General features: G+C 39.8%; 1 protein-coding gene across 2 annotated transcripts in view; it reads left to right on the forward strand.

Moving 5' to 3' along the window:
- CNIH3 (cornichon family AMPA receptor auxiliary protein 3) overlaps positions 1 to 1,639 on the forward strand; it is a 53,816-nt gene extending 52,177 nt beyond the window's left edge. Inside the window, exons 6-7 of one of the 2 annotated variants that reach the window (XR_010439654.1) lie at positions 478 to 626; positions 722 to 1,639. Coding sequence is in view for 1 of the 2 variants with exons in the window: in XM_064709477.1 (XP_064565547.1) it covers positions 478 to 505 (28 nt within the window). In the remaining variant the exon portion in view is untranslated. Of the gene's footprint in view, positions 1 to 477 lie in introns of both variants that reach the window. The other variant, XM_064709477.1, reaches the window with a different exon arrangement.
- Positions 1,640 to 21,310: the final 19,671 nt, after the last annotated feature.

Genomic DNA, 21,310 nt, shown 5'->3' on the forward strand with positions numbered 1-21,310 from the left:
TTCAGAGTTGCATTTAATATGTATGGATTCAGTCCAGCTGGTGGCTGCATTTTATGTTTCTTCTAGTGCACAGAGTTTTTTTTCCAAAGGAATCAAAACAATGGAATTTCATGGAAAACCTTGCCTGCCCTGCTGAGAGTTGCTGGTTGAAGTTTGAAAGATCAAACACGCTAAAGCAAAATGGTTTTGTTTCTTTGCTGTTCAAATCCAGACATCAGACTGAGCTTTAAAAAGCTCAAACACAGCTTGTGGTGCAGGAGGATGTGGATAATGAATTTGTTATTTCTTGAGTGCCTTTTGATATCCATCTTGAATACACCATAATTAAGATGCTTTAGAGAGATAGAAGGAATGCAAAGGAAAGCAGAGGCCATTACAGCCAGACCTGAGGAACAGACAGCAAAGGGTTATAAAAATCAAAGTGCTCTGCATGCTTCAAAGGGATACTTTCATATTGTGTCTTTCTTTTACATTCAGCATGATCTACACTCTGGTGAGCTCTTAACTGAAAGATCATCACTAAGGACTGAAAACAACAAAGGCTGGAGGTGCAAGGACGAGTGAACCAAGGGATGCATGATTAAAACCAGCAAAGAGGAAAACTTTGAACCCCAGCAGTAAATACGGTACATGAAAGAGAGATCCAGCAAAGAGAAGCAGAATACCATGGGAGAATGGCTGAGTTAATTCTGTTTGTCTCCTGTTTCTCAATGTCTTGCAGCAAATGATTTTCAAAACCCAAGCAAAGAAAAAAAATTGCAACAACGTGGACCAAATTATACAACTATTCACCTTTCCAGGGATAATGCTGCTTGGTTTAGTGGATTCATTAAAACTATAATGCCTGTAGTCCCTGCTGTCTTCCAGGAAGCAACATTCCTTTTCTTAAGGACTATTCTGGACTGAGGAAGCACAGGACAAGATGATCTTACATGGAAAGAAGAGCTGTACAGCATTCTGAAAACAAGCAGTGAGTGGACTTTGGATGGATATGTGACTGAACTGCAGGGCTGTTCTCATGACACTAGTCAAACAGGGATGTCAAGTCTCATGGAACTGCTTCAGTGGTTTTGGTTTGTTGGGGTTTTTTTTTCCCCCACCAAAACAACAATGCCAAAAGAATTTGCAGTTTCAGTGTTCTGTATTCTAACTATATGCTATTCCTGCAGGTGAACATCCAGTATATTTCTGTACTTCATTTGTGATGCACCAACACCATTCAGTGAGATGTAGAAATACATTTGGTTTAACCTAATCAGGCCAAGCACTTATCAGAATAGTGTTCCTCTGACTGAAAAACAAACCCAAACCAGGTAACAGCTGCATATATTTAAAGAGGATTGTAACATAGCTATTATATTTATCACAATGCTGGATAGTAAATACTGGACCAGCTAATTGTGGTCTGTAATTCTGTTTTGCAGTTTTACTTCTGCTGTAAAATTTAAGCTGGAACAAATACACAAAATGTCTTTGTCTTGTATGAGGTTCCTATTGGAAGATGTTCAGTTTTTTTATAATTTAAAAGTTTTAAAATTTTGTCATAGAATTCTCATATGGGTTCATTTATATGGGCTGCATATCTTTATACATATATATGTATATACAAATACATATCTGCATAAATAATCACAATCTATTTACATTTTAGGTCCATCTGTTTGCCAGGTCAAAGGCATCAAGTGTCCAGAACTGCTGCTAAATATATTTCAGTTCTGATCCAGGTGAACCCAGACTCATTCCCTCAAAGTCACTGGTGCTGTGGGTAGTAGCAAGGCTGTAAACTTGAGACTAACACCAGAGCCTTCACAGACAATGCTTAGCTCTTGCATAATGTGGGTTTCTACCAGAGATTGGCCCAGAACAGTGTGGAGGGGCCCATCTGTCTTGTTCACAGCTGGTCCTGTTAGCAGGAGCTCCCTGGTCACCACCTTTGGTCTGGCTACTGAGAGCCAGCAGACTGATCCTGTACCAAGCTCTGAGGTGTTTCTAGGCTGGGCACAGCAGCTCAGCTGGAGAGATGCAGTCTCACCATGGCTGCTGAGTGTGGCATGTTCCCTGTGGAGCTGGAGTTACTGTGTGCCTGCAGTGCCAGGACTCACTCTGGTTTGGTCTGTGCAGTAACAAAATTAAATCCTGTTAACCAGCAAAGCACAGTGGCTGCATGATAACTCTGCTCCTGGAGCATGCCAGCTCTCAGATCCTGCCTGGGCATTGCTTGGAATGGGGCTAGCTAGGCCTGTGCAAGCATTATTATACTGGGATCATTCTAACAATATTTATATGAAGTTGTCCCAAGGGCTGACATTCTTTAATTTACAGTAGTTTGTTTTTATTAGATGCATTTTGTCTTCATACAATGTAGTATGCCCAGTTCTAGAAGCATAAGGCTGCCAGATCAGATGTTGGGAAGCTGATTTGGACTCTGATGGTTCATAGGTTTGGATTGCACTCACCACAGAGGTGGCTGAACTGCTCTTGCAATCACACTGACCCTGCTGGCAATACAGAAATGTTCCCTTGGAGTGGGCCTGAGCTGAGGAATTTCATTGCCCCATTACAGAGCTAACTGATGGAGCCCTGCTGCAGAGGAGTAATTAATGCACAACCCATGAAAAGCTGATGGTTGTCTGTAACTGAATTTCATCTCTGCATCCTGACTAAATCATCTAGTTCTACAGCAGTACAGGAACCAGATTCACAGGAACAAGTCTCAGTGAATAACTTGTAGATGTCTTGCTACCTCATAAAACTTGCATCTCTGAGCTGGTGACTGAATTGTTCCATGCATCTTCCAGGATTTCATAGCAGATGAAAAGAAATTACTTCAGGTTCCCTATAGTCCAAATACATGTTTTCAAGTCAGTTTCATTGAAAGGCTTGGAATTTTGTGAGGTTGGATGGGTGAAAGTATGATGGCTTCTTGCCTAAAAACACACAGTTTTCAGGTCCTGAGGTTCAGGGATGAGCTGGACTGGTAGGAGGTCAATTATTTGCCTGCAGAGCTGAGTAGAAGCTCTGTGAGTTTTTGTAACTGGCCTTGGGCTGTAACTCTTGACTTTGCACAAAAAGCAGTTGTTCATTGGGTCTTCTGAATGTAACCTCAGGGGACTTCAAGGTCTGCAGTGGGTGTGTTTGGTCATTTGAAAGAGGTTCTCTGTTTCAGGCAACTTCATCAATACACTTACCAAGCTCCACTGGAAAGCAGAACACTTCATTTGGTCCTACTACTGCTTTGAGTGAGTGTTTCCAGGATTTCACTGCTCTGGTACTTGAATTTTTTTTTTTTTTTTTTTTTTTTTTTTTGCATTTCCAGAATAAATTTATTCTTAGATAATTTATTCCACTTGCTTTTGAGCCAACATTAGCCTAAGTACACTTTCTCTCATGCTGCCTAAGATTTCAATATATAGAGAAAGAAGTCCTTTTCACCCTTCATTCTGTTAAAAGTGAGCTGTCTCCTGTCCTCCCATAGAAAACTCTATTCTCCATGTCTTCTTTAAAGGGTTTCTCTGTTGTCTTTCCAGTCAAATTAATCTTTCTTAAGAGTGAATAATCACAATTGTTCAGAGTATTCTGGAGAGTGTCTTACTCTAATTAGTCCTTGCTGTGAGTGGACAATGAAAGCTAACAGTCTCAGTTCTTTCCAATAATACTTATTCAAAAAAGTAATCACACAGCTCTCAGTAGCATTTTGTGTCTCTTTGATATAAATCTTAAAGCTGATGGAAAAACTGATTAATATTATGTTCCCTTTCATTGAATTTAGTCTGCAGAGCCAGGAGTTGGACTTGATGGTCCTTGTGGGTCCCTTCCAGCTCAGGAGATTCTGTGATTCTGCTTTAACCAAAGCCAGGGAAGAATAGAAAAGAGTACTGTGATCTTTGGTCACAAGGAAGTGTCCTCCCCATGTCACACTTTTGAGGGAGAAATAATCTGTGCTATCCTTTTTGTCTCCAGTTCCTCCTTGTTGGTTAGTGGAGGCTGGAGATTTCCTCTGCAAGCCTGCTTTCTTCCTGTCTCTTTTTCCCAGAAGGCTGGATGTCATTATTTAGGAGCAGAGTTCTCTTCTCTCACAGCGAGAAGAATCTTCTGGGATTTATTTGATGATAAATCCCAGAAGACACAAGAAAACACATCATCACCCTTTGCTCCTTCTGGAGCAGATGTGAAATGAACACGTTCTTAAATGAGTATTCATTTTCCTCAGCTCCACTATCTGTGAAGTGAAAGAGGTGACACTTACCTTGTGAACTCTTCCCATACATGTTGTACTCTGTTTTTTTTTCTTTTTCCAGTAACTATTGAATCTGCTTAAAAGAAAAAGGTAAGAGGTGGAAAATATGGGAGAGGATGAGACTTGGATGAGCTGCTTACCAAAGAGGCATCTACACAGTGTGCTGGCCTTTAGCTGTTCCTGGAAGGGATGAAAGGCAAGGTCTCCTATTTATAGTCAGGTAATTGCAGAGATGCTGAACAAAATTGTTGCTGCTCTGACTGTTTCAGTTTCAAGCACAGCAAATCAGTGCTGATAGCAGAATGCTTCGCCTACAAATAATTAACTGTACTTAAGCTGTCAGAAATGTTTTTCCATCTGCTTCCTTGAGCCATATTCTTCCTTTTGCACTAAGTCCCTGGAAGAGAAAGAAAAAGTTCTTCAACCTACACCTTACAGAAACTGCTCTGAGGTTGTTATGATCTGGCAATGCTGTTGGGGTCATGAGTAATCCTACATTGTTAGCAAGGGTATTAGCAATCTGTTGCTTTCCCTTTCTTCATTCCATCTCCACACAGGTATTTTTGCCAAAAAAAAAAAAAAAAAGAAAAATCACAGCACATGATCCGAAATCCTTGAATTTACTGGAGGTAAATTATTATTCATTGTTCCCATTTAATGCCAATTCCCTCTATGTGGGGAATAGGTTTGCACTGGAAAGTCTCTAGGCTTTTGCCCGTAGGATTCTTTAGATCTTGATACCACATCCATTAAACTGAATTATGTTAATGGAAAGGGAACCTGCATTTTTGATGGATAAGGGTAAAATTTCAATGCTCATGCTAAGCTACCACAGAAAGTTATTCCAACTTGGTAAAAATCTGGGTACATGGAAGTTGATGGAAATCATGCCTTCTGTTTCATGTGAGCCCCACTTAACACTGCACAATTTCTACCAGGACGTTGGTGGGAATTAAAAATAGGAAAAAAACCAAACAAATACAGTAAGTTTAGTTCATCAAGAATGTTATTGGATGTTAGATAAAGCTTGAGTTGCTACAAATAGAACAGGAGATGAAAAGGTCAAAAGAAACCAAGAGTTGAGTTTTTTATTCTTTGGGAAGCAGCAAGTACTAGGCTGCCATCCATGCTCCATGAACTTTACATTGGTGATCTCAGTCCAGATTCCTGCTCTGGTGAATTTTCCATCATCCATTGCTCATGAACACATTGTTCTGATTTATTTTTGTTCTGCTCAGTAACACAGTTGCAGGTGGAAAGGAGGGAAAATTCTCCCATGAAATACAATATTCCCTTCTTTTCTCCCAGAAAACATGTGAACATGCTGTAACAAAATTCTGATGATGTATTTCAATTATACACCTCAACCAAAGAATGAAGTTCTTTGCTGCAGACAATATTCTGATGCAATTTAATAAACCACAGGTCTAGAAATATTTTTTAGTGCTTGCACACTTGAAGTAGTTATTTTATTACCTCTAATTGCTGGCCAACTTCCCATGTAGGAGAAAATATGCTTCTGTGGCCCAACTCCATGAATTTTAGTGAAGTCAAACTCTCAGTAAAACTCTGAGGAATGTAAAGTGCTTTTTAATTTTTTTCCTAATAATGAAACCCCATATTTGAGTACTGCGTTATGGCAACAGAATAAAGTATTAAAAGCCAAAATTTCTTGTTTAGTTTAAATCTCAAAGAGATGTTGCTCCATTTTTCTTAAAAAATTATCCCTAATATCACCAGTCTCCTGACAGACCTGAAGAAATTTGTCTGTCCCACTGTTCTGACAGTTTCAATGTTTTTAAACAGATTTACAGTCACTGATCATCAGTGTGAAACGCTGACTGGAAAAATCAACTTTTACAAAGCACCCCAAGATTTATTGGAAACATTTTAAATAGCACAGAAGTCATCCAGTCTTGTGGAAGGGCTCTCACCTGTGCATAGTAATGTAAAGCACCAAGCACTTAATAGTACAAGTAAAACATAGTACAAGTCTTGTAGAACAAGCAAAGCAGGATTTCTCTCTGTTTTATGAGCTCTTGGGAGATGGAGGCATTTCTCTCTCTGAGTAGTGCCTGGTACTGCACAGCTGAAATCAGGAATTACACATCTAGGTGGTATTACAATCCTAAATAATGAATACTTTTTCTCATGGGAGGAAACAATGGAATTCAGTGGAATTAGTCAAAATGCATTTGTTCCACTGCCACCAAGATGGGTACCTGACCTGGGCTGGTGCTGTGCCTCAGGGCCTACTGACAAACTGAGGTGTGCTCCAGCCTCTGAATGCATGTGTGCTGTAATTTGATGCTGCCAGAAAGCACTAAAATGTAAAGAATAGTGATCAAAACTGCTCCCCATGTCAGTATTTTGCACCCTTCTAATTCCTTTTGGCTTTACCCATTTATCTTCTTTCTTTACCACCCATTGGATCCTGTTTCATGCATCTTTCAGTGCTGCATTTAAAGCAAACCCAATGCAAGCTCAGACTAAAAAACAGTGGCACTGGTTCTAATCCAAATCCTTCATCTGCTTGTGGATATTTATTTGCGAATAAAATTATTCTAGTTTGGTTGTAACTAGGTACAAATGGAAATTAGCTATTTTGATAGACTCCCTTTCATCCTGGAAAATTAATAAAGCCTCATTCCTACAGGAGTTTGATGTTTAAATGTGCAATAGCACAAATTTGTTATTAGCCTAGATCAGCAGCACAGAAGTTGTCTCAATCTGGCAAAGGATGATAAATTTTTGTAGGCTGCAGAGCAGCAGAGTTGTGTTCACAGGGGGACCGTGTCCCATTTACAGGCACTGGTGTCACCTGCCATGCTGTGGAGTTGTGCAGGTTGCTGGGGGCATTTGGCCTGTTTTAACCCCTTCTTTGATCCACTGCAGATTCTATCACCCTTGAATTTTGCCACCTAACATTTTGGTTCTAGATCCTCAAATTCAGCCCTGAAGCAGGCTTTTTTAAATACATGTTTATATTGTCTAAGACATTGCACGAGATGAACTCTAAAGGAATATAAAGTGGGTTTTATATCCCCTTTATTGTCTGTTTATAGGCTTTTAAATACTTTAGTATTTAATTACGTGCTCCTTGATATGCACATACCCACACAGGCCATCTAAAAACTGAATAAATTCATGTCTGTTAATATAATGAACAAAGGAAGTGCTCTTCTGTTGTCTTTGTGTTTTACCTGCCACAAAAAGCAGGTCCAAACAGTAACATCACTTATGGGGTTATACTGAACAAGAAAAGGAAGCTGTATTTCTAACATGTTAATTTAGAACACATTTTTGACAAGTGCTGCTGGCAGGTTCAGAGTTGCTGCTGTGGGGTCATTGTAAGCCATGCCACCTCAGGTCATCTGAGAGCCTTTTCTCAAGCGATGTCAAAGATATTCCCTGAATGTGCTCCTTCTCTGACTTTCTGGCCTTGAAAACCTAGATGCAGTTAGCAAGGTCTGCAGGAGGAAAAAGCTGATCAGTTCTGCCTGTCACCCAGAGCACTGCCATGATCCCAGCAGCATGCAATGCTTTGGCTTTGAATATCTGAATATCTGGGGAGGAATCTGTTGTATTTCCTAGCATGTGTTTGCCTGATGAGAGCAGCCAGTGCCCCTTTATGTTAATTATTAAACAAGATTGTTAAGTTGTATTGGAAAATGTGACTCATTCTTTCAAAACCTGTTGCCTTTAAGTAGAAGCAGTATTTATCCTCCAAAAGCTTCCTGAAGTGCTAGTGGCAGCAGCAGAATTTTAATGTACCCTCTCTCATTCATCATTTGAAGTCTACAACAACAAGCAATGAATCTTTGATGAACCTTGTCACGCTTCCTTTGGATTGTAATAGCAGTTTTTTAAGCTTCAGAGAAGTTCAGAAGTAATTTGCTATGACTGCATCTACTTTTTTCTAATCTATGAGCACTCAGTCCAGCACTGATACATCACCAGATTAGAAAGTCTTGCCCCTGTGTTTCTCATGTAAATGAAAACCTGTGTACCATATATTACGAGTATATTTTCTAGAGAAATCCCAATAAAAGCTGCCAGAGCACAGAGATCCCTTTAAAGAATATATATATATATATATATATATATATATATATATATAATGTCTTGATAGTATCTAGAGACAATCTCTTATCCAGGAGCACTGGGAGCAATTATGAATTGATGATGCTTCTTTCCATTGGACTGTAGGACTCTGTTTTCTCTCTGCAGCATGTTTTGACACCCATGAAACCCACTTCCATGTAGAGAAGAGTGATTATCAAACTGCAGATAAGAGTGCAGATTTTATCAGAGATAAAGAGTGTGTTCTCAAATGAGGACATTACTTTTGTCATTTCTTGTTTTGTCATGCTGTTTTTGTGCCTTGCTGTGCTAGAGGGTAGAGTCAGAACTACTGAGCACTCAAAGACCTGGAAATTTGTTTACTGTTGAGACAACCTTTGCAGTCACCAGCATTGTTGGCTACAAAAATAACTTGTCCTTTTAAAAGCAGTTTGCCCTGAGACTTTATGACGTGCAGAAACTCTGGATATAGTTTCTCTCCAGAATTAAGGCACATCAGCATGGCTGTTTCAAGCCTTTCAAAAAGACAGAGAAACCAATCTACAAAAGATTCCTGGTGCTCTGCAAAGCCCAAATGGAGCAGAGCTGCTTTGCCACGTCCTTGCCAATGACTGAGGGCCACGTGCTCTTGGTTGGACTCCATCCTGCCTTGCTGATTCTGGCTGCTGGAATGGTTCCCAAGGGGGAGCTGCTGGCCAGGCTGAGATCAGCTCTCTTACCCTGTTAAATGATGGGCTGCTCTGCCAGTTCTGTGTTTCCTCAATGGTTCAGTTCAGCAATGCATCAAGGGGATAGAGCAACACTGGAGAGGTGCAGCAAAAATAGACATGTTGTTTAGTGGGTTTCTGCTGGTTGGTGGTGAGGCTACAGACTCCTTAAATCCTCTCAGGTCAGGTAGGTATTTATCAATTCTACCCAAATATGAATATTTCAGTTTCAGTCACTGATGACTTAAGATTTTATGTGCAGAGGTGAATATATCATGGAAACTTCTTCATCAGTAGTGGGTGAAAGAGGTGACCAAATGATACTGGGAGTGCTATGTCCTCTTCTAAGCCTGACTTTGAGTCTGCAGTTTCTCCAGAATGTTCAGAAAACTCTCACAGGTCTGTCTTTGTAATCTGGCTGTGAGATTGGCAAGACTGAAGGTGCTGATGTATCGCCTTTACAATATTCATTATTAATTCTGTGATGAATAACAGCATCTTTTGTTAGTGAGCAATACCAGGATTCTGTGTGCTTCTACACCTATTTTTTTATGTCTCATCTCTCTTTCTCTGATGCTACAGCTGCATATATTTTTAGCTGGGGTGATATGAACAACATTTTAAAATTCTCTGTGTTATTCATTGTTCTACTTCTCATGCAACTGTGTGTGGTTTTTTTTATATTTAAATTGCAGCTGTCATACAGGAGTCTTCCCTGAGCTCTCCAACTCTGATAGCCAATTGGGCAGATACCCAGCTGGGCAGATTGAACCGACATTGGTCCAGCTGGACCAATTCCTTACTTGGGTTTGGAATCCAAAACAGCTACTTTTAAAACTGAAATACCTTGCAATCTCTGCTCTGGCCTCTGATTCTGCAGAAGCAGACAAGTACACCCCCAAATGGAAATATTGCTCATCCCAATTTCTCAAGCCATGAGAGGCAGATTTGTAAGAGGGAGAGGAGGGGAGAGAGGGAACACAGAAGTGGATGAAGAAAATTAACCTTGGAGGGAAGCAGGACAATATGACAAAAACAAAACATCTGTTCTTCCCAAACAGCCAGTTTTGTTCCTCCAATCTATGGAGGCTGCTTTGTTTTAATAATCAATGTTGTGGGTAAGTGGTCATCTGAACAGGCCCACCAAACCTTCTTTGGGGGTAGGTTTTTTGTGTCATTTCTGCAAATGTGAGGAGCAGATGAGCTATTGTACTCTTACACAGGCTCAGTGTGTGATGATGGCCAAGTGGCGTAAAATTTCTATGCTGCTGTTATTTCATCCCTGCCATGGAGATTAAAATGCAGTGTCTCCACACCACATTGTCAGGTTTATCTATAGCTTGTAAAAGAATTTGAATGCATCAAGTGTGGCACATTTCACTAATAAAAGAAATCCTTTTCTAATGAAGAGAGGCAGCAAATTTTATATTTCAAATACTTGACGGGGGAGCTTCGGTTTATTTCTGATTACCCTTGTGACTTATTGTCAATGAGGCATCACTTCATTTTTAAGAGCACTGATTTTCCCCTCTCTCCAAATTTGGTTGAGTGTTGAAACATCCTGCTTTGTAATGCATAAGGAAATTTCCAGATGGAGAACACCAGAGAGGAAAGCACATCGTCACAGCTCATAAGTGCTGTGTACCCTTCAGAGGATTTTGAATGGTTAACAAATTGCATGTCTTCTTATGAAAACTGCCTTGGCAGCAGAAGTCTTAAAAATGGCACTGTGAAAATGATGGCATTGTTTTCCAGAAATTGCAAGTCCTTATTTGCATAATAGCCCAGCAAGTTCATCTGCTCCGATCCTGCTTGCAAGAAAACCAATGCATTTTTTTGGTGCTCTGAGCAGTCCACAGCCACGTGGGTTGTGCCACAGGGCAAGGAAATTTTCCAGGATGCAGGATGGCTCCCAGGGTTATAATGCTTGGCTGGCTCTTCTCAGAGTTATCTCTTTTTATTCATGTTCATCAAGCAAAGGGGGAGACAATAAACCCTCTGTAAAATAATGCTCCTGTGATTCAGGTTGGGGAAATCAATTCCCTGGAGGATCTGAGAATGAAAACTCACATAACCAATATTGATGCCTGACAAATGATCAGTCATCTCAATTACCAAAGTGCACTTTTTGCTCTCAGCAGCACAGCAGGTTGAGTTCTGACTTACAGAAACAATTTCTTGTAGTGGATAAAAAATCCATTAATTTTCATTTGGAGTGTTTAATTTATTAGATGGGTTAGGCTTGCACAGTGGTATAGCAATTCCATTATATTTCTAGCTCAAAAATTGCAGTTAAAAACAAAAAACCCATGACATACTGGCTATTTATTATGCTATCAGAAAGTTTGGCTTAACTCTTGACAAGTCCATAAGGAGATGTTCTAGTTCTGTTCTCTGAATTTTGAACTGCAGCTCCCAGGGTGGGACTGGGTCATTCTCACCAGTGATGTGCTAAAGCATGAATTTCCAGAGCTCTTTAAAATCCTAGGGTAAAGGACATAATTGAGTTAAATTTGATTTGGTTTGGATTTTTTTTATTGTAGGAATTGCAAGTCCCTTCCTATCTCCATAGCAGCAAATATTTCAAAGGCAATATCTATAAACTTTTACTATCTCATCTTGTTCTCTGAAAGAGTTGTAAGAGTAGAATTACTCTTCATTTTCTACATTAAATTTACTGCCTGAGCCCAAGCTGTGATGGATCCCAAACAGCTCAATTTTATATTTCTGTTCTCAGACAAAACAATTTTGGTTTCACAATGACATTGAACTCTTCATTGGGTTATTTGTAATTTGAGAATATTCTTGCCTAGGTCCTAATCTGGCTTTCTTGTTTCCAGGTTCCTTCCAGTCATTTGTAGAGGGAAAGGTTTATAAACACTTGCTGGAGGCAAGAGGTAAAAAATAAGAAAGAAATGTTAATTTCTGTTTATAAATTTAAAAGATATGCTGTTCTTGAAAATGTTTTTCTCTGCTTTTCTCTGTTGCTTTGGGAGTATCTTGGGGAAAATATTCTGGCTCATCTTCACATAGGAGTTAATTGATGATTAGCCTGATGTAGCCAGAGGACAGTTTCACTTCCCTGCTGGTTTTATTGCCTCTAAGAATCTTGGGAAAGGCAAAAGGAAGAAGCTGTACTGCTAAAACCACTGAAAAATGGGAAAAAAGGTAAAAAACACGCATGCACAAAAGAACCCCCAAACACAAAAAAGCTATAAATGCTCTGCTAAACCTGATAAAACATGCTAAAACTCACTGAAATATCAAAAATAGCTTGAAACACCAGAACCCACCATGTGCTGTCCATGACTTCACAGAATCTCAGGGCTTTCCAGCTTGTGTTGGTGTTGTCCCAGAGATGGGATGCTCAGGAGCAGTGCTGGTCTCTGCCACACCACACACTGGGTCTCATCCCTGCTTCATGGTGGAGATTCAAGAAGTCAGAGGAGTGAAGGACAAATTCTGAACTTCAAAATATGTCCCTCTAACTTCTTTAAAAATTCCACCTTACTGCTGAGACATTTGCTGCCTACTTGAGGACTGTGATGATCCAGGTCATCCTAAGAAGTGCTGATATTTGGCACGCTGAGCATTGAACAGCAGGTTGTGGAGGAGCTAAACAAAGGCATCAGCTTTCCCCTGAGCTATCACCATCACTCTATCACTATCAGCTATCCACTAAGCACATCAAACATTCTCAGAGAGATTTAAAGAATAATGACACCATTTGCTTAATTACTTGCATAGTTAACTGATTGTTTTGACAGTAAAATTACTTTAATTTAGATGTCTGATCACATAGGACATGATTTTTTAAAAATGTTTTTTAATTCATCACTTCTTGCCCTGCCACTATTCCATTCTATGTTCCCATGGAGTTTAATCCTCGTGTCTCTGAAATATTAAAACCACTTGAGGCACAAGGTCAATGTTACCATGCACACAGTGAATACTAAATCAGATGCTGTGCTTCATATTCCAGACTGAGGCTTCCAGGAGGAGGAGGGATCAGGAGACCTTTCAAGTGCTGCACTAACATTGACAGCTTTATTATAATGTAAATCAAATAAGAGGAAACATGTTTAACAAAACATCAGAGTTTGCTGGGGGTATTTTATTATTTAGGAAATAGCACACATGAAACGGAATTTAAGTTTGTGGTCTGTATTAAGTGGATGCCTAAATGCAGCTGCATACAGGGAGTTAACTGTTAGAACACTTGTGTGAATGGCAAAATCTGTACACAAACCAACGTGTGCAACAGACTGTGACTGATTTCTTGGCATGTAAAGCTGCCTAAGTGGAATTCAGGGTTGCCTGGCAAGGGTCAGCAGTTGCCGCTTCCAAGATCTGCTGTCTCACTTATGTGTTACCACAACAGCTGACTAGAACTCATAAATATTTGGTAGGTCTTCATATTGTCTCACTGAACTAGAAGGACCTGGTAATAAAGGCATTTATTCAGCATCTGTGCTCTGGAATCAGGAGGGAAGAGAAGCAGGCAGGTAATCAGGCAAAATTAATTGATGGAAGAGAGGCAAAAATCCACTTGACAATAGAGAAGGGCAGACAGGTAGCAAGGGGAATTTGAAATGATAAATAAATCTGTTCTGTCTGTCCATTGTATATGTTTCTCACTGCTCATCTGAGTTCCAAGAAAACACAATTCCAAGTGTGGAGACTGGGAAGATTGCAATTATTCAGAGCACAGGAGCGAAATAATCGTGCCGAGTGCTGAACTGGAGCTTGCTCATTTCAAATTCTAATCAGACCTGTGCATGGCACAGAATAAATGATAATTATGAGCACTGCAGGAGCTTGTTGCTGTCATGACTGAAGTCTGATCATTCTGTATCTGTTATTTAATTAAATTTGCTTATAAATCCCACATTATGTGACATCGAAGATAAGATCCAAAGTTGTTCTTTTAATCCATCAAAAATTCTAGGCCCAAACTGCTCTGTCATGCTTTCTTCCCTGGAAAAACCAGCTAATAGCTAAATCTGTTATTTTTATTGTAACAGCCAGCTCCTTTCAAACTCATTCACGCATTGAAGCCAAGGGCTGGGTATTCCACGGTGACTTAAACTTTGACTTGTTTTTATTAAGTGTAACGGGTCTGATTAGCTATTTATGGAGGCAATCATACAGCCACTGGTGCAGAGCATCTGAATACCTGCAACAGGACCAAAATTACCAGGATTTCCAGCCTTAGGGGATTGTGTTTCTGATTTCAGATTTAACAGCTCGGAGGCTGTACAGAAATCATGCAGGCACAAGCTCCTCACAAGTTCTTTCCCTGCTTGAGAAGGATCTGTAGATGAAAGTTTGGGGCAGAAGAAAGGTTCAGAGAACCAAATGAGACTCAGCTCTGCCACTTGGGCCTCTGGGTTTTTTGTGTTGTGTTGTTTTTCGTGGTTTGGTTTTTTTTTTACTATTCTTTTTTCTCCCTTTGTTTTTGTGTTCCTTAACTTCAAGACAGCCTAAATTTTACGTAAAGAGTTAAAGGGACTCAGCAGTGAAAGTGGTCACTTCTTTGAGGGGTTTGTGCTTCTGTGCATCAGTGACTACTAGAAGCTACCATTTCTTACGTTCTTGAGGAGAAGCCTTAATATTGTAGATCTCCCTTTTGTTAAAAATACATAATTATGTTCCTAGAGGCAATGTTGAGCCAACTAATTTACCTTTTGCATATTATTGTTCTTTTTTCCCAGACTGACTTAGAATTGCTTTATTCTTTTTGCAGTTTTGATATCTTTTTCCCCACCACAAAATGCAACCAACTGTTGATGTTTATATGGCTTGATAAAACTACTTTTTTTTTTTTCCTTTTATTAGCAAGATATATCCTGACACATAAAACAATTTAAATTAGCTTTACATAATGGTCATTTGTCATAAAAACTATTTCCTAATATTAATCACAGGATGGTTTGTATTGGAATGGACCATCCATTTCCAACCCCCCTGCCATGGGCAGGAGCATTTTTTCCTAGACCAGGTTGCTCAGAGCCCCATCCAACCTGGCCTTGAATACTTCCAGGGATGGGGCATCCACAGCTTTTCTGGGAAAGCTCTTTCAGTGCCTCACCTCCCTCCCAGCAAAGAATTTCATCCTGATATCTCACCTGGACCTACCTTCTTTCAGTTTAAAACATTCCCCCTTGTCCTGTTCCTTAGTCCAGGTCTGCAGTTCCTTACTCTGCTCTTGGTGCTGTTTTGTTATCAAAAGCTGTTTAATGGGAAAAGGGCTGATAAGAATTTGTGATGGGCTTTGAGAAATACAGTGGTTTCACAGTGGTATGGCATATTTTATGGGTTTCTATGATTCATTCTCCCTTAACTACAAAGGGTCCTTCAAGTAAAAATAGCCTTTGCTCTTAGAATTCATTAACACAGAGGCTGTCACACCCCTGCTACTGCTCTACATCTTCATGTTCATATTTTAATTGGCACTGGACTGCACTGAGATATCAATTTCAGTTGGCAAAAACCAATTTATATATGAGATGTGAGTACAGGCCTCTGCATTGATTTAATTAATGTGGTCTCTGTCTAACTAGTGTTTGTAAAACAAAACATTTGTTATAGCTTGCACTCAACTTTCTTGTTTTTCAAAGAAAAACATGCTATTGAACCACTTTAATCATCTTGAATGAAGATTAATTGCATATTTGCAGTAATATATTGTCCTCTTTGTGAGCAATATCACAACAAAATAAGGGTGATATTTTGGATGAGAAACCTATCATTTTCAATGAATAACAACACTAAATGACAAAATTAGGTACAACTTCAGTTTCATACTTTCAGCTTGACCGTGCCTCCTGTACTCTTCTCCAGTTATCACCGTGGCTTTGTTAAATATGTCCAGGTCAGCCTAGAAAATTTACTTCTTTATTTCTATTGCCTGAAAGACCCTCATGCTTTTTTGCTTAACTTAGCCTGGGGGCAGTTTTTCATACCAAATCTTTTTTTTTTTTCTTTTTTCCCCCAGCCTTATAGTTCATAAATTTTCTCATACATTTTGCTTTTTCTGCTGTATGTTACTGGAGGCTGATGAGACAGCCCTTAGTCATTGGAGAAATTTGTACTTGCAGGGTGCTGCGATGCAGCCAGAGTGAAGAATTCCCTTATTCCCAGGACTGCAGGGAGATGAGAGTGGTTATTCTGCTGAAGGAGGGGAAGAGGGCAGGTCCTGCTGTGTTTGATATCACGTGTGTGTGTCTGTGTGAGTGAAGCTGTGCTCTGGTTGAGGAACAAAGCACTCCCACCTCACAAAGCTGCTCTCCTGCTGGCTCTTGGGAATGGGAATGTGATGCTGCAAAGCACTTTGGTGTCTTTTTTTAAATTTTTTTTTCTTTTTTTTTTTTTTTTTTTTTTTTTTTGTCTGGGCAAACTTGCCAGGAAAGCAATGCCTTTTGCACTCAGGAACTAGTGATCATTGCAATGAATTGTCTAAAAAGCACAGCTACCAAGGAAAGATTTGCTAGCTGCTTTATTTTGAGCATGAACATACATACACATGCTGCCCAGATACTCCATGATTAATTAATGTTTTGTGAGTCTGAAGCTCCTTAATTAGACCAACAGTTTGAAATTGCATTCAACAATTTAGGATGTAATTTATATTAGAAATGCCCATAGCAATTATCAAGACTGAAAAAGAGGCGACCCAGACAGGATTTAACTAAAAAATGGTCAGCAAAAGAAATTGAATAAACACTCAGTGTTCCTGGGAGATGAGAAAAGTCCCTGATCTCTCTCTTGCTTGGTGATTTTATGCAGAACTGGTCTGGTTTGCTAATTCAGGGATTACTTCCTGATATTAAGACCCCCCTTTCCTTATCCTTTATATGGTTTCAAATGGTGAAATCCTTTAAGAATATACCTGTAATGTCAGTGAGAACCTGTCAGATTTCTACACGAAAATAACTACCGAAAGTGACCTTTATATACACCTTCTAGAGGAAGCAGCTATAAATCATTAACATTCTAATAAGAATTTACTCAATGCATTAATCATGATGTATTGAACATAATGAACATAATGAACTTCTGGGGTTCTTTAAGCAGGTTGACTTGGGGTTTGTGATCCAAGGCTCATGTCTGTGGCACAACAAAGCACAGAAGCACCATAGCAGATGGGGAAAGCCCAGATGTGGTATTTTCATCCCCAGGATGAAGGAGGAATTGTTGAATCTGACTCCATGTTCTTAGAAGGCTAATTTATTATTTTATGTACTTATATTATAATAAAGAATGCTATGCTAAAACTATACCAAAGAATAGAGAAAGGATACAGACAGAAGGTTACAAAGAATGAGCATGAAAACTCGTGACTGCTTCCAGAGTCCTGACACAGCTGACTGTGATTGGTCATTAAGTCAAAACAATTCACATGTTGGATAAACAATCTCCAACCACATTCCAAAGCAGCAAAACAGGGAGAAGCAATCAGATAATTATTGTTTACGTTTTTCTATGGGACTTCTCAGCTTCCCAAGAGAAGAAATCCTGGTGAAGAGATTTTTCAGAAAATCTGACACCCAAATAACTCAGAGGTTATTTCCTGGGAGGGTTGTGACACATTACAGACACTAAACTCCATCTCTACCCATTGTCCTGAGGGAGGGCATTCTGTTCTGTGTTTGTGTGTGTGCATTTCAGTGCCAGCAGCTCAGGTGGGGACCATGGGTCACAACAGGGGCCCAGTGTCTTTGTGTCCAGTTATGCACATGTGGAATGTGTTAGGAAGATTGTTTACCTGAAGTGATTTGTCAATTGGATTCTGCTGAGGATTGTTTTGATTTCTTGGCCAATCATTCAGAGCTGTGTCCTGGCTGTCTGGACACAGTCACAAGTTTTCTTTGGTATTCTTTGTGGTATGATATAGTATAGTATAATGTAATATAATATAGTTTTAATAAAGTGAGAGTTCAGCATTCCAAAGCCTTAGAGTCAGATGCCAATCATTCCCAGCCATCAGGGGCTCCCTGATTTTACCATGGCAATGAGGTGGCTGTGAGTCTGGGTCAGGTACTGCAGAGATCAGCATCACAAGGTGGTTACTGCAGCCACCAGGAGGTCCAAGCCAGCTTCCAGTGAGAGGCCAGGGTCTGGGGCTGACTGGCACCATTTGTAGGTCTGTTTCTGCGTCTCTGTGTGGGGGAAAATGGGGCTGGAAGAACCCAAGGGCCAGCTGCTGGGGCCATGATGGAGGTGCACATTTATATTTTCCCTTAATGGAGCTTCGTCCTGATGGGAGGAAGAGAAGGGAGCAGGATGAGGCTGTTGGTGCTGCCCAGTGCATGCACGAGTGTTTCTGTCTGAGGGAGCATCTGGGGGTGTTTATTTATCATCACCGTGCATGAGGAACATTGCTGGTGTCTCCTGGATACTCTTAAGGGGAATTTTCCTGTCCTTCAGCTCCACTGAGTCCTGTAGGGGAGAGGAAGCAGAGCTGAGGAAAATGTGTGGACAATGAAATCAAAATACCCCTGGATCCTTCCCTTTCCCTGTGGATGATCTACTCCAACAGCAGCAACCTTTTACTGGATTACAAATACACAGTTTGCTCTATGAATATAAAAATTATTCATGATGCTGCTTTCAGCTCGAGTCTTCCAGCCCAGAGAAATGAGGACATTGATGGGCATGAATAATCAATCAGTGGTATATGTCTTTGTCAGCTCAATATTCTTTCAGAGATCTGGAAATGGAAATGAGAAAAAAATTTCTATGAGCGTGTTTGTATTGATGCATTAATGGCTGACAGTTTTAATTATTATTTAATATTTCTATTCAAGGCTATTCAAGGCACCAGGCACTTAGTCATCTGATTGCCCAGTCTCTTCCTCAGCATTGCATCAGGTTTATGAATAACCTGTAATGACAGATGGCAAAGGGCATTTTCTGACAGCTATTGATTTCCCTGGAGTTGCTGAGAGATAGAGACAAATAGCTCCATAACCATCCCTGGGAGGACTACAATACTGTCTTCTCAAAATAAAATCCTGGCATATCAACTTACTAAATTTTCCTCTTCTCCTGAATATTTTCCCTAGTTTTGCTCTTTCAGAGCCTCTTGAACTTCTGTGGAATGAAAACTGTCTGCTCTCATTTGCTGTTTTAAACATGTTTCAGTAACAAAGAAAGCCATAGTCAGCTGTGGACCAATAACATTTCCCCAATACGTTGGCAAAATACTTTCCTGTGAAGCTTTTCAGTGTGTTACATGGAACACATTCATTTTCTGAAACAAAAAATCCCTAGAGCTGGAGCAGGGACCTGATTGCAGATTTGTTGCCAATATGTGCGTCTTCCTTCTGGCTTTTTCAAAAATTGCAACATAGAACATTTTAGTGGAGTCCAACATTAGTAGTTTGTCTAGCAAAGAATGTGAAATCCATGCTTTTAAAGAAAATCAAACTCATCTTTCTTCTTTTGTTAATACTGTTTGAAATACATCCTGAGACTTCCCTTTGTGTGTTCTAGACTTGCCCTGCAGATCACTAGAAATTGGGTTTCAGGTCTGCAGAGCTGATGCACATCAGCATTTGTGGGTACATCTTAAATGAAACTCAGAAGACAAAATGAATCCTGCACAAGGCAAGACCATCAACAGCCATAAGAGTTTATTTTAGCAGAATTGGGATTTTCTGCCTTTTAGGGCAAAAGCACAGCTCTCATAAAATGGAAAATTTTCATATAGGTTTTTAAGATCACTGAGTGGTGCTTATTTGAAAATCACAGTATACATGGCTTTTTTTTTCTTATTTTTAGTTTTATTTTTTTTTTAGTAAGAGTAATGTTGAGGCAGCCTTCCAGTTGCCAGCAGGAAATGGTTTGCCAGCTGAGCTGACCACAAGGTTGACAAGGTTGTCCAATTCTGAGGGCATTTTCTGTGCTGCTGGTACCTGCAAACTAAGAAATTAATTTATATGAATTTCACACTGACACTCTGAAATTTGACTAAAGCTTTAATAAAGGAATGATAATGCTATTTATTTAAAATGAAAAAGAGTGCAGAACAGTGGTGCCAAACTTCCATAAGGACAAATATTTTGATCAGGGAACAGTTTATCTGCTGCCTTGTGAGTTCTGATGCAGCATGCTTAGAGTTTTGTTCACAAGTCTCTGTATCTCTGCCACCCTCTTGTTGCTCTAGCAGCAGACTCAGGCTATAAATGCACTTCCTACAGGGGCAGAAAAGATCAATACACAATTCAGGAAGTTTCTCTTCCAGGCCAGAATTCCATTGCTCAAAAGGAAGGACAGAAGGAGCACTGGTTATATAAAAAATACATAGAAAAAAAGTCACTCTATTCCTCATCTTCTTTCTTCTCCTAGCATTTATTTGCCATCATTTCTTTCTCCTGGTACATGCACATTTAGCAGCCTGTTCTTTTGAAGGGTGATTTCAGGTCTTTGACCAAAAAAAAGCAGGTTTCCTGGCATGCCAGCAGTGTGAGCCAGATGTCACAGCCACCTCAGCATTCTCAGTGTGGCTCTTTCAGAGACATTCAGCCTCAAAGCTGCCCAGGAACTTTCCATGTTTTTATTCAGGGACTAATCAGAAAGATCAGGACCAGCAGCCACTTTTCAGGAAGATGGGAGAAAGTGAGAGAGGAGCTGATAACAGAGCAGTGATTACCTACTGCCTAGATAACAGTGCATAATTATTATCTAGATATCAATAAATCTACTGATTATCTGGCAGAGACCCCAGTCACTTCCTTGCACATATCTGGGACAAATTTATCCCACAGCAGTTCATAGATGCAGAAACAACATGGCCCAGAGTAGACAAGCAAGTCCTCATCTCCATCGTGAGACTGTCACACTGAGAAACTCAGATCTGGAATTCCTGGAGGAAGGATAAATTGGCCACATGTTAACGTGGTCCTATAAACTACATTTTTTGCACTAGAATAAAGCTTGATGTTTGCATGTTTACCCTTCCCTGGGTCAAAACTGGACAGATTTTTTTGCCTTTTTTAAAACTAATTTATTCTCGATCTCAGACCTAGCACTGCAGCACTGGTCTGCTGTCATCTTACTCAGCCCAGTAGGTCAGTAGAATTTTCCTCAGTAGCAGCCCCCCAATTCATTATGAATTATGAATTATATTTTGAATATTGGAATTATGATACATTGCTATACATTATGAATTCTATTTTCTGTGTGATAACATGCCATCCAATATAAAAAGTTATTCCAAATTATAAGATACCTGCAAACCTGTCTGGAAAGAAGGACTGTGGTATTTAACAATTATCTT

Source organism: Zonotrichia leucophrys, chromosome 3 (assembly GCF_028769735.1).
Source record: "Zonotrichia leucophrys gambelii isolate GWCS_2022_RI chromosome 3, RI_Zleu_2.0, whole genome shotgun sequence".
Lineage (NCBI taxonomy): Eukaryota > Metazoa > Chordata > Aves > Passeriformes > Passerellidae > Zonotrichia > Zonotrichia leucophrys.